Below are 14802 nucleotides of genomic sequence, written 5' to 3' on the forward strand. Positions count from 1 at the left end.
CCCAAACCGCGATGAGCGGCAACAATCGACGGCTAAAACTCGGGCACGGAAGCTCTACGAGAAGATGCTGACAAAATATGGCTGCTGTGTGATGGACGACGAAACGTATATAAAAGCCGATTTTAAGCAAATTCCGGGGTTGGAGTTTTTCACCGGCAAGAGCAAGTTCGATGTGGACGACAAATTTAAGAAGAAGAAAATGTCGAAGTTCGCCTCCAAATATCTCATTTGGCAGGCCATCTGCTCTTGCGGACTGAGGAGTGAGTCTTTCGTGACAAAGGGCACAGTAAATGGCGAGATCTACAAATCTGAGTTCGTCGAGAAGCGCCTTTTGCCGTTCTTGCAGCAGCACGACAAAGCTACGCTATTTTGGCCAGATTTGGCATCATGCCACTATTCTAAAAGTGTCCTGGAGTGGTATGAGGCCAATTCTGTCCATTTTGTTCCAAAGCACATGAATCCGCCAAACTGTCCGGAGCTGCGCCCGGTGGAGCAGTACTGGGCAATAATGAAGCGGGAACTTCGGAAGAGCAAGAAGACAGTCAAAGACGAGAAGGACATGTTAATAAAATGGAAAAAAAACTGAGAAACTGGTACCGGATGACACTGTAAAGACTTTGATGGAGGGCATCAAGCGAAAATGCGTTCAATTTTACACTCAAGGCTCCATCGATTAACTTTTCTTTTGATTTTTGAAGTAAATATATGTATAAAACTACCCTAAAATTTTGGTTTGATTCTAAACATTATAAGAAAATTGGCATGACATTTTCGGTGTCGCAATAATTTCGTGTTCGCCCTTTAGTTCCATGAATGGGTCAAATTATGTCCCGTTCAATTTGTAAAGAAATCCATCTTGAAACATGCATATTTCCAGCGTTCAGACTCAAAAGGGCCTATCTGCGATGGTCGATTCTCATCATCGGTTTTCTCTTCGCATTACGGAAGTTGATTGAATCAATTTTCCGAAATTAAGGTAACTACTTGATTGAGAATCCATAACAGTCCATTCAAATCCCATCTGTCAAAACAATAGAAATTTGTATCTAGATAAAAATAATTTTCACGGAATAGATTAGTCACGAAAATCGATCGTCGCAGTTAGGCCCTTATGATTCTATGTTTAATTAAGAAAAAAAAACGACACATGACTAATTCCTCCAAATCTTTCCCATCCTCAACTCATTTCAGTGGCCAAACCGACGGCGGAGAACATTAAAATATATTCGGTGAAGCTGTCCGACAGCCACAAGCGGCTGAAGATCTACAACGCCTCGCTGGATCAGCTGTGGCAGCAGGGCTACCAGATTCGCATCAACAACCTCTGCGACAAAGCCAGGAAGGCGCACAACGTGAAGGACATCTTGGCACAGGTTCGTTGTCCACCCTATCCCACCACCAGTCGATTTCTCTCACCTAAGTGGCGATTTTCATTCTGACAGATCAAATACGCCACGAAGACCAAGATGGCCTTCCACAACAGTCAGCACTTTGCCGAATTCTGCCGGTACGGTGACCGACCACAGGACAACCGGAAGCGACAAGTAAGTGTACTGTTGAAACGGCTCGAAGAGGCACTGAATGGATCGCAGACGTACTTTTGAGAACCGCATCAAACAAACAGACATGAATTGAGGTTTTTATCACATTTCTTTTTTGATCTCTATCTTCTCTGTGACATTTAAACCCGGGTGGCGGTTTTCATCGTAGGCTCTTCCTCGACTAACTTCTATATATGAAACCTTCTTTTTTAACTCGTCCGGATTGAAAATCGATAGGATTTGTCCCGAATCTGTGGCTAACATCTTTTCCCAGCGTGGATTGTGGCGATGTTTGAAAATAGAACCCAGCTTCAAAAATAGGAAAAATTCCGACAAACTAAATTTACCACCTAGGGCTTGTAATCAGTTTCCAATCAAACGATATCAAATTTATGGCAGTCAGTTTGGAAATGTACTATTGTTGCAAATATTAACTTTTTTTTTTTGCTGAGCAACCTCTCACCACGGCCTCAGATAAGATAAGCTTGCCAGTGCTCGTTCGAATTGAGAACCCTCGTTCGGAGGAGGATTAGTCCAACGACGCAATTGAAGTAGCATCCTTTTCTGGTCCGCCCACCACCGTCAAACCACCGCCATCGATGCATATGGAGGCAGTGCATACAATTGTGGGTAACGATGTACGTGCGAGACTCGTTGTTATCAATTACACGCGAAGGGAACTCTGTAGTAATCACCGTTCACACCTGACATAAGGTAATAAATCAGAGTACCGCGCTGTTGACTTACTGCGCGACAGCGGATCGCTCAGTCATCAGAAGTGCAACGGTCGAAATATGGAGACACGTGCAGACGACAGATCAAAAACCCGCACATTCCAGAATCAGGACTTGTTTTTCGCTACTGGAATTTTTTGCCGCAGTTCGGAAAATTCCTGCAATTCATATCTATAATAACGAACTTCCTATCACCGAGACAAGGTGATAGACCGTGACATCTGATTCAAAATATAGCCCCAATGGAGCTACCGATAATAGCTGATGTCGCACCCTTGCAAACACGTAATACCTGTGAGCGATGATTGTTTTCTTCGCATTCATGATAGTAGAGCATGTAATTCAGATTGCTCACGAGACTTGAACCAACGAACTAGCAGCAGCCGGCACAGCTGGATGCCATCAACAACATTTAGCTTTATAGATTTGTTTTCGCACAGAAGATCATACGCAGAAGTAGTTCACCGATAGCGGCTCTATCTCTTCTACGTACCTTTAGACTTGTACCTACATACCTATACGTGGATGCTTTGAATTGCGTAGTACTCCAGTTTACATACCGACCGCTGATTACCGGTCAGAAGCGGTTTGGAAAAGCGGGGGAATGTATTCGGCGTGTGTTTTGATTCTTAATTCGTTTTAATCAGGCAGCCAACAACTGTTTAATCTCGACAGTGCGTTACGCTTGTTTTTCGTATCCGAAAGCAGTGTGGCACGCCATTTCCCAGCAGGCAGATATGTAAATAGACCTTGAGGGAGATGTAATAATTTCGGCTTAATTGCCTCTTCCTGAGAGCCCTTCCTCGGATGGCGGCCCTTGGCATTGGGGGATGGTTTATGTTTTTCGGAAGGGTTGTAAAATTAGATACAATTTATTGCCTTTCGCTCATAAAACTATCATTCGGCAAGGATACGCACTTCACTTTTCTAAAGATGCCATGGGAATAATATACAAATCTACGCATTGAATTCGGGGTTTTCAATTTTTTTTATAATTTGTTTATTTTTTTCCAGGCTCATTTGCCGTAGCTTTGCGGAGCCGATATTTATCGTTTACAGTAGAAAATTACTTAAAACTAACGTTAGTAAAGCGGGGGCCAATTACTCGCGGCTATCTCGAGGATAGGGGCAAAAAATTGTAACAAACGGATGGCAGGGTAGGGATTGAGAACACAAGGTTTTGTCGAGCAATGTACTCTTGATCTCGAACTATGCGACATACTGGAGGAAAAGACAAACATTGGAGTACACCGATGGAAAGCTAACAACTTGGGAGAGCACAAGATGACACTAACTACTAAATCCTCAAATCGATCCATTTCAGAAACACATACATTAAATTCATGTATTCGAAATCTCGGCTAGCCAAGACATCTCTCATTGTTTTCCTCTGGCCCTAAGGGATGTGGATAACTCAGATCTGGCAACACGGTGTAGAGTACATGACCAAACAACATGCTCGATAGCATGATAACCACTGCCACACGCACATAAATTGCTACCTGAGAGCCCAATTCGATAGAAGTGCGAACAGTGATTGGACATAAGCCTTGACATAAGGTGTATAAAGTCGCGGCTCATGTCCAACCCTTTGAACCATGGTTTGTTCGACACCTGTGGGGGTTTTCAATTCCGAATAGAAAAAAAAATCTTCAGTTAGGATCCACTTGTAATTTAAGTGGGTCACTTTCGTTGCATTATACTACCCATAATCGCATATCAGTCCCATCTTTGCTTGATTTCCTATCCATATGGGACTGATATGCAATTATGGGCAGTATAGCTGCATTTGCGATAGCAATACAGCTGTTATCTATATCGCGATAATGAGAAATCATAGCACCGATAAGCAATTTCTCAGAATCGACTTAACAAAAGCTTTCTTTCTGGAAACGAGCCATTGACGTATGGGAATTTGTTGTTCAGTTCGTCTAGCTCCAACTGGATAGCCTTGGGTGGAATCGTGTGATAACAGTTCCGGAGAAATTGGAGATTAGGGTGTAATTTTTTTTAATCCTAATTTTAGATATTTTTAGCCGTCCATTGCTTTTGTAAACAATAACGTAATTTACCGATTTCTCGCAAATTAAAAACTTAATCTAATAAACTAACAACACAAACTGATAGAGGAATGATTCATTTATCATTTGGTATAGTTTGTTCTGGAAATTGACCTTTGATTCGCGAGAAATCGGTGATTGACGTGTTTGTTTACAAAAGAAAGTACTTCCGAATGTGGAAGTTCGTATTGAATTCTATACCTTTTTCGTCGATTTTTCCTTTTAGCTCTACTACTTTTGTATCACTTTCACTTTCACTAATTCACTTCGGCTGTCATAGACTACTGAAGAAGTTTGCAAGTAGCAAACGAAATACGTATCTGTTATAGTTCAAAGTGATAGTGAAAGTAAAGAATGAAAGTGAAAGTGATACAAAAGTAGTAGAATTAATAGGAAAAACCGACGAAAAAGGAATACAATTATTCTACACGCTCATCAATCAATTTAGATTGGATTCTATTTAATGTGTACAAATTTGAGCTAAAATCAAGGGGTAAGTCACTCAGCACAGTGTGCCGAAAGTAGGTTTGGCACAGCTTGGGCACAATCTCATAGGCATTGGATTCTTCATGCAATTAAATGGGAGCACTGCTGAACAGCTGTCTTTGAAGTTGTGCACAATAATACGTGCTGTTTGACTGTATATTTCAGGAACATCCTCTAATATGGTTTTGCACAGCCGGGGATAACCTAAATCAGACGACAGTTTAGTGGTACTGTGTACGTGGACTTATTCGATTTTTTCTTGGATAGATTTTCTCGATAATAATTGTTCTGCCTTTGAGGGCATTACAAAACCCTAAAGCTGGGTTTAGACAGGGCAAGTCAATTTATCAAGTCAGATGAATTCAAGTGACTTGAATGCGAATTAATCCTGTAAACCATGACATTCAACTGACTTGATCAACTCACATGAATTGAAAAAAGTTGAACCAGGCTCAACTTTTCAAGCCAATTGAATTCAACTGAGTTGATCATTTGACTTGCCTAGTCTAAACCAATCCCCTGCAATGCGATCCAGTTCTTGAAACTGCCGAAAACATTAGCAGCGCTGGCGATCCATAACATATTTAAGCTCCATTCATGTAACATTAAATGCGTCAAGGTGTCAAAAAATGTAATGCCTACATAACCAATTAATAAATGATTTAGTTGTTTTCGAATTGCCGAGCACAATTTGCGTGAATCATGCTTTCCTGTAACGTTATCTAGAAAACTCTTTCTATTTTCCGTAACTTGGCGCGACACGTAGTTAGCTTAATCATAGAGCTTTTTGACGTTTAATCGACGCACACTACTGCACCATTTAAATCAAACGAGTGCGAGCAAGAAGGAAACAGATTAGTGGGAAAACAAACCGTGCATTCATCCATGTGTGCTAGATAGAGAAAGACGATTAAACGTCAAAAAGGTATATAGAGGAAAAGGAGGAGCTGTCAAATTAGCACCAGAGCACCAGAGAAATTTGGCTTCACTCGAGTTGTTCGCAGATAACAGGCGTTGCAGTCCTGTGTTCTAAACCCAGCTTAATGCATACGAATTTTATTAACTTATGAACGGTGATTGCAGGGCTCATGTACGATATCAATAACAGCCCGGTGCCGAACAATCCTGCCGAACGATGACTGTTGAGGCTGATGGAGTCAGTAGATCCCGTATTACCGGTTCACAGTCTTTCTACGCTTATTCGCTACTGGGTGTTCGTTTCACTGACGGCAACAGCACTAATAAGAAAGATGCTTCTAACAGAATTGTAAAAGTAGCCACACAGGTAACGGAGACAATCTGATTCACTCCCTTTTCATGAAAATTGTACTGAAGCAAATATAAAAGTTGGGTTATTTAACAAATTAAGCATCCTTTTTTGAATGTTTAATCATAGCGGCGCCTATGGTGTAGTGGTAAGCGTAATGATCTCTCATCCCAGCAGGCCTGAGTTCAATCCCAGTCGGCGCCGCCGGGATGTTCTGAGGCATAACGCCTTCCTTCGGAAGGGAAGTAAAGCCGTTGGTCCCCGGTTCATGAGTTGATGGGTCGATAGGTAGGTTCCAGGTGTGGAACTTCTACTTTAAATTTAATAAAAAATCTGTATAATCTGTGAATACAGTTAAAAAATCTCCGGAAAATCTGTAGAAATACAGATTATTCTGTAGTTTTGGCAACCCTGGTCATAAGTCACACACTGTACCAAACCACCGTCCTCTGTTCGAATGAAACCTCAGACCATTCAAATCGAAACATCGAAATCGCCTTTTCGAATGATAGCTGAAACCGGATGACGGTTGTTTTGAAATCAGATGATTTTCCAGGATGACCATTGTTATGAAAAGCGATAGGGCCTTCAGTTGGAATGCATAATGCTCTCTGCAGAATGTTAGACATTTTAATTTGAAATGCATTTGGTATTGGCGCAGCCCCTTAACGCAAATCATTCAAAACGATGATGTAAATAATTCTATCGAACGTCATTTGTTGCTTTGAGCAGACAAACGAGGTGGAAGCATAGCCATCGCTATCAGAGGTGGTAAAGCGTGGAAATCGTAAATTGTCTATTTCATGGTGTGTAGTGCTTACAAATTCCCAAATAAAACTCCGATTTCAAATAACTTTCATTGCTCTTTTATTCCGCACGGTTTTTATCTCCTTGTCTCGCCAAACTCTTTTCTTCTGCTGAAACTCTACCACCCTCCAGGGTTGCCAGTCTCACTGCTCATCACTAGAATACAGTTTTTCCAAGGGAACACCCATATTACGCTAAGGTAGAACCCTACAAGTCCCGTAATCCTCGAAATGTCGTGGTTCTCGATACGTTCTTTTACGTGACCCTACAGTTGTACAGTATGAGGCACCTCCAAGGGTTGCACCGATTCCGGATCCGCCCCATTGTTTGTCTCCTCTACAACTTGCTCTTTATCGCCTAACACCAAGTCTGGTTCACCATCATGTTGCAGTCGCTTCAAATGTGCGACATTCCGGCGATATTCTTTCCCATACAGCTTCGATTGTACCGTACAATCTGCTCCTTCTCTACGCTTTACAATGAAGTCTTTATTTAGGAAATCTGCATTTAATTTATTTGTCTTCTTCATTCGTTTTACCATCACGCGAACTCCCACTGCTATCTCGCTAGGATGAGCCTTTCATTTAGCATCGGAATATTCCTTCCCTTTTTCCTTCTGTAATGTATCCTTATCACGCACTTCTTCGTCATCTTGTCGTGAAAATGGAACTGACGGTAACTTATTACGAATTCGCCGACCAAACATCAATTCAGAAGGCGCTTTCCTAGTCGTGGAACGATTTGTGGAGTGATACACCAGCAAATACCGACTAAGTGCATTTCTCCAGTCGTGTCCTAATTCTTGTGCTATTCTAAGACGCTTAAGGATCGATCCATTATCTCGACAAAAAGATTTGAACCCATCGCATTCTCCGCTAAACTGTGGTCCATTGTCTTCTCTGAGTGTTACTGGTAGCCCAAACAAAGCAAAAATAGCACTTAATTCCTGAATTGTAGCCTTTGCGTTTGTCAACATCATCTCTCGAACCTCTATATATCCAATGAGCTGGATTACCGAGGTGAAGCCGTCGGTTGAGGTGTGTGAGTAAAACCCCTGTACGATACAAGCAATTAGTAACGTCACTAATTGCATTTACGTTGATTTTTTGGTTTACTAATACAACCATATTTCACGATCTGCTTCACCTCTCTCTGTACCTCATTGCTATATATTGACTATAATAGCAACAATAAATACGAAACTAACGATTTCAAATTGGCTCACTACTTGACTAGCCTATTGGTCCCAAGCAAATCGACTAACGTACCCCATTCTTGTATAAATTCCAATGTTTGTTTTGATTCGCTGTGAAAGTTTGACAGATACAATGAAGGGTTAGTAGATTTTCTTATGTTTCGAGGGGTGAATCGATTAGCTTGGGACCGAAGATAGTACCAGAGCTGAGCCAAAAAGTTGAGCTCGTTTCTTCGGGACCTTCTGGTCTTAGAGTTACCTCTATGATAATAGTCCACGACCACCAATAGATCCAATAGCCTACAGCCACATCTTGCCACGGTCGCGACGGCATTTCTCTAAGTTCCATTGGCTCCGGCGCTTCTGGGGCTGACACTAAAGAACATCCTCGACAGCACTTTACAAATCTTCCAACATCCTGATCGGTCAAGGGGGGGGGGGTCTAAGATTTTGTGACAAGCAATGCATTAGGTATAGGAAAAACGTCACGATAGGGGGGACTGGGTAATTTTTTGCTCGATTTAGCGTGACATAATTATTAATGCATGGGCCCTTAATGCGCAAGTGCGCTTTCATCATCCTGCTGCCAGGATGACCCTCATGAGCTAATTTTAGGACGATCTACGCGCAACAACACCTCTCCTACAGCACAGAGTTCATTTGCGATGACACGGTATGGAATGGGAAGCTCCATTGTTAGTCCCGATTTAAGCAATTCTAATATCGTCTGAATTTCCTCGTCTTACAAACTTACGCTCTCAATGTCTTGCCACCTTAAAACTATGGCATTTCCAGCCGATGTTGCTCATCACTAGAATACAGTTTTTCCGAGGGACAACCCATTTAACTCTAAGGTAGAACCCTACAGGTGGAGGAAGTTTCCTCTACCAACCAACAAGGAATTGTTGTATCCATGATGAATGGCTATTCATGGCTATTCAATATGGAAATGTAAACAATCGAATTAATAATCTAATTTAAAGCATTTGCAAGCTATCCTATCCTTGTCCTCTGAGCCCTGTAGTTTTACATCCAATTTTCAAATAAATATCATTCTTTATTTGGAGGACAGTCATATGGATGCTCATCAGTTGATGACGAATTCAACCATAACGAAATCATCCGAAATTCGGCAGCATATTGTTAAAGGGCTCAAGCAATACAATAATCAGTTGATGTATTGCGGATGTTTTCGTTCAGTGCACTTCTCTTTCTCACGAAGGGGCTGCATTTCGAGTGTCACTTCCTTGAATCGGATGACTGGCAACGAGTTCGTTTAATATTGAAATTTATTTTTCTCAATTTTTTCCGTTTTTCATCTGCGAGAACTTGAAACTGTAAACAAATAAATCTCAAAAGTCATAAATGCAGGGATGCCAAACTCATGGGATACTGAGACTGATACCTTGATTGTCATACTTCGCCACGTTCGGCACAACGCTTGACCCAGCTTTCGGCACATATAATCTACTCGGCACAGATTGAGATGTGCTGAGTTGAACACCTCTTGGTTTTTTTCACCAAAAATCCTTAGATTAATTGTTTTCAAAAATAAGTTCATGAAAAGCCTCACTGAACGAGAAGTTTGTTTTGATTCATTGTTTTGATGTTTTGTAAGATTGGGCACTACAAAGGTGTTTCAGAATGATAAAAACATATTGAAGCCTATTGTGCGTCGCGAGTGAGGTGAGGTGACTCGCTGTCACTAGTGAGGTGACAATGGTCACCGTGAGTGAGGTGACTCTCCATTTGATTTGAACGGAGAGTCATCTCACTCGCGGTGACTTATGTCACCTAACTAGTGACAGCGAGTCACCTCTATAGTTGCTATATTCAGTCTGGTGGATAAAATTGCGGGAACCAATTGAGCTGTCAAATAGCGGTACCAATCGAGCAAATCACGACCAACAACAGAAAAGAGCACATCAGCTATTGTGAACAAAACTTCGGAAACCGTTTTCTCGTGAATCACGGCTCGCCTACGAAAACAAACACCATCTTTGGGTTGGAGAAAGTTTCCCCTATCTGATGATGCTGGTAATTTGCGTTCGGTTGGCGAGGAAAGAATAATCAACGTTTTTTTTTTTTATAAAAAAAATGATAGTACCTTTTCAATAGTTGGTCTACAATATATTCAATTGGTTCCGCTTTTTGATAGATCGAAATTCTATCCGCCAGACTATAAATATAGCGACTATAGTCACCTCACCTCACTCGCGGCGCAGAATAAGGGAGATTGCTAATCTATTCTGTATTGAAAATTTGCAAGAATCTTAAGGATTACCTAATTTTAATCTGCACACTTTTTAGTTTGAACCCCGCAAACTAAAAATTGCTCAAACTTCATCTAGCACATGGAATACAGTGAAGCGAATGGAATGATGCGAAACGGAACGCAAAATCAAAACAAAACAGCAATAGGTCTACCAGATACTCGTGTTTTCTGATGGCCGTAGGGTTACTAGAAGATCAAATTAAAAAGGAACCCCGTTGTCTGCACTAAGTGCCGTTCAGATTAACGGAGGTCCACGGTAGAACCAGAGACCAGCGTTTCCAGATTGTTTTAAAGCTTGTCGGTATCGAAGGTATTAAAAAATCGGTATTTATCGGTATTAACTATTTAATTAATATTTTTTTGCAGTTTTCGAAAGCAACAATTTTAACAATGGGACTTGAGGGCAATTGCTTTGTTTAACGGGCAATTGCTTTGTTGCATTCTCAGTCTTCAATCACTCTTTAATTTTTTAATTTAATTTTTAAAATTATCGTTGTCCTCAAATGGTGATTGAAATTTTGACCAAGTAGTTGTTTTCAATTAAATATCATTTAATTAAACCGAAATATGGAAAATCAGCCACATCAACGACTAAACTATTGACAATAACGACAAACAATATTTTCATTTGGAAAAGGCCACAACCCATGGCCGAAATGTCGGGCAGATTACATCTTAGTCGTTGCAGTGTTTTAAGACTAAGAAAGCCGTTAATCAAAGCAAAATTGAAGCTTTTGAACTATGATCGTTGTAGGCCCTCGAATGTTCCTGCAACCACTTCTGAGTGCGGTTCGAGGTGTGGCACGGAGCCCCATCTTGTTGAAATACAACATTTGGCTTCGGACCGTACTGTCCTTTGATCCACGCAAGAACATACTTACTTAAAATCCCGATGTAGACCTCCGTGTTGACCTTGTCGCCTTCTGGAACGAACACCGGGTCCATTTTTTTGCAATCGGAAGCCACCAATCCAAACACCATAACGCTAGCAGGATGCTCGGTCAGATACACGTTCTTGTGCTCGTCGGCCACGTCTTTTACCGGAAGAGAACTAATATACCGGTCGGTTCTGGAATTTGATACGGGATCGACGGTAAACATGCTCTCGTCGGTGAACAGGTTTACCGGATTTTTTCGCTTAAGGAAGTTCAAAATTTTCTTGCATCGTTCGACTCGTAGCTCCCGGATGCGGTTGGTAATGATGTGAGTTTTTTCCGTGCCCTCGACTTCGCCCCGCAATCTTCCTTTACGATCTTCCGTGTCGTAAAGTCACTGATTCCGTGTTCCTTTGCCATTTTCCTTATTATCGAACCCGAATCTTCCTTTTGATAGCAGCGATAACCCTCAGAACCCGAGCTGACCTCGGACGACCTGTGGCCACCTTCGCGGATAGTTGTCCTTTTTTTCTCGGTCTAAAACCCTTTTGACGGTCCACCGGGACACTCCCACGGCGATTGAAATGTCTTTTTGCGACATTTGCGCGTGGGACAAATCACGAATACGCTGCCACTTCGTCATGGTGCAACTGTCAAACTAAGTAAATCATTTTCTTTTATACACAGCCTACTACACGGTAAGAAAAAAGTACCCAACGGCCAGTTCACTTTTACCTACTTTTGACTAGTTTGTCTCCTTTTCTCCTTCTAATGTTGTCAAAAACGGAGGAGCAAAACCACCCAACAGGGGTAGTAAAGTGTGGGAACCCAACGTTGAGTATAATTATATTTACCTACTGTTGGGTACAACTAATTTACTTTTGCGTTGAAATCTAATGGAAAATTCCATACGAATTGCACACAAGTAAATGAAAACTACTTTGACCCGCTTTACCTACTTTTGGGTTCCTGCACTATAGTGCCGAGATGAGTGAAAAGAACTTACTTTTGGGTACTTTTTTCTAACCGTGTACGGTATGAGCTATACACAGTTAGAAAAAAGTACCCAAAATTAAGTTCTTTTCACTCATCTCGGCACTATAGTGCAGGAACCCAAAAGTAGGTAAAGCGAGTCAAGTTAATTTTCATTTACTTGTGTGCAGTTCGTATGGAATTTTCCACTGGCTTTTTAACCAAAAGTAAGTTAGTTGTACCCAACAGTAGGTAAATATGATTATACTCAACGTTGGGTTCCCACACTTTACTACCCCTGTTGGGTGGTTTTGCTACTCCGTTTTTGACAACATTAGAAGGAGAAAATGAGACAAACTAGTCAAAAGTAGGTAAAAGTGAACTGGCCGTTGGGTACTTTTTTCTTACCGTGTAGGTTACGTGCATGCAAATAAAAGCAAGGCATTCCCAACAAACAATTTTAGTTGCAGACTAGCTTATACAGGCAAAAATTAACTGTATAAGCCAATTTTTGGCTGTATAAGCTAATCTGCAGCTAAAATTGTTAGTTGGGTTGTATGCACAGGTGAAACGAGAACCGTATTTGTACGATGGTGCAAACATTATCACGCATACGGTAGTTCGGAAATCGGTATAAATACTCGTATAAATACCGATAAATCGGTATATCTGGCAACACTGCCAGAGACGTTGATAGAAACGCGCAAAGAAAATTTCTGTCCAAACAGCAGCACGGTTTATGAGGTATCTTTTGGCAATGTCACTGGCAACCATGTTTCTTCGAGTTGCTTCAAATGACTTTCATACAGCGCGGCAATACAGTTGGGAAAATTTGAACGTTCGACCGGAACTGAATAAAAATGAAGTGCGCGGCAACGTTGTTCAGCGTTTGTCGGTTCGTTTGGTTCTTCTTGCTTCAGTCTATGCTTGTATCTATTCAACGTCTCTGGGTAGAACTGGCTGTGGTCCGTATTCCACCGGGTGTTCTTACCCCGTCTTCCCCCAGATGTAATCAATACATGTTTTATTTGTAAGTTACAAGAAGACGTTGCAAAGTATGTGTTTGACACATAAAACCTGTTAATTTCGCTTCCTGAGAGTCGTATTCAGCGATTTTATCAATTTTCACTCACTCAATGATCACAAAATCGCTGATTGTGACTCTTGGGCTGTGTTCCATTTGGTGAAAATTCACATAAATGTGACACTTCGAAAATAAATTAAAACGTTCGACAATTCCTCAGTTGTTGATTGGCCGATTTTCGAGAAGGTGTTTGTCAAAATTGATTCCTTGTCTGTCAGAAACAAGTCTGGTTGAATAGCAGGATTATAGGAAAATGTCCCATCTGTCGAATTTAAATGAAAATTCACCAAATGGAAATGACTCAAACCTCTTTGTAACTAACAAGTAGTTACATGTTTTTATGCGAAATGAGCGTTTGCACTTTGACCAAAAGTATAACCGCTATGAACTTTGAACTAAATCGCCGTAGATACAATTTAACTCAAACTCCTTCGGCTTCAAATGTACGTTGGGCTGTATCCAATCTAACCCTCTCCACAAAACACGCTCCCAACAAACATTGATAGCTGAATAGTCAGCTAGAAAATCCGCTGAACTTTCATCTACAATGTTTGCTGGACATCGCTTAATTCCCACCTGACCCAGTAACTGTGCGCATATAACGTTTCCGCTTTCACATTCACCGACGCCAAAACTTGGGAGAAAGGCATCCATTTTCTAACCACCCACTTTTACTTTCTTCTCGTCCCAAAAACAAACAGATCTCCGAGTGCGCCAAATGGGGTGGAACGAACATGGGCGCCACCATCATCTACTTTGCCATGCAGAAGCAGAAGGCCAATTCCCGATGAGCCGGATTAGCTTTAGAACTAGATCTAAAACGAGAGAAAGAGAGAGAGAGAGATATAGAGTACTAGTCCTGGTTTCCTGGAGGCCAAGCCTCCGGCCGAACCTGAAAAAGACGTGACTGTATTATTTTTTTTGCGTAGTTGAATAAGCGATTTTTGAGTACGAACAAGTACACTAAGTGTCACTGTGTAATACTGTTAGGATTATAAGAAAGGTTTAATGCACATATTGCTGTGTAATGATGTTAGGTTACTGTAAGTACAATTATCGTAAATATTTTTATAAAATGTAAAAAACTATTAAACCAAAATTTTGCCAAAGGAACGCAACGCAAGAAAGGACAAATCCACACCTGTCACAGTAAATCATTGTCCGGTACGTGATCGGAACAGAAGACAGGTCTCTGTTGTGTGGATGCGTTGCGGCTCTCGGCAGTAGGTACCTCTGTAAGTCCGTGTAAGCAGTGAAATGTGAAATATTTTCGCTAATTTTAGATGACAGCTTTCTGCGCCAAATTTGTTTTACGTCGATAGGGGAACTAGGGGCAAGAGTGCCACCCTCAATATATCTTGATAATGAAAACATTTCAATCCTATCTTACCATGAATCAATGCATGGTATTCCTATGAAGCATTCTGCAGAAACTTCTGTCCGAATCGAAGTCGTAAAAAAAATGCAAAAAATCATTTTGTGGTGATGTATTGAAAAGCTAGTTTT

General features: G+C 41.1%; 1 protein-coding gene across 2 annotated transcripts in view; it reads left to right on the forward strand.

The window, feature by feature from the left end:
* The window catches only part of l(1)G0469 (lethal (1) G0469), a 32624-nt gene extending 18445 nt beyond the window's left edge, over positions 1-14179 (forward strand). The window contains exons 2-4 of one of the 2 annotated variants that reach the window (XM_065221057.1): positions 1192-1373; positions 1443-1636; positions 13998-14179. In XM_065221057.1, the coding sequence (XP_065077129.1) occupies positions 1192-1373; positions 1443-1604 (344 nt within the window). In that variant the 3' untranslated portion in view covers positions 1605-1636; positions 13998-14179. The remainder of the gene's footprint in view (positions 1-1191; positions 1374-1442; positions 1637-13997) is intronic. The other variant, XM_065221056.1, reaches the window with a different exon arrangement.
* The last annotated feature ends 623 nt before the right edge of the window (positions 14180-14802 follow it).

Source organism: Ochlerotatus camptorhynchus, unplaced genomic scaffold (assembly GCF_037179485.1).
Source record: "Ochlerotatus camptorhynchus isolate MF236.1 unplaced genomic scaffold, CSIRO-AGI_Acam_v1.1 ptg000011l, whole genome shotgun sequence".
Taxonomy (NCBI): Eukaryota; Metazoa; Arthropoda; class Insecta; order Diptera; family Culicidae; genus Ochlerotatus; species Ochlerotatus camptorhynchus.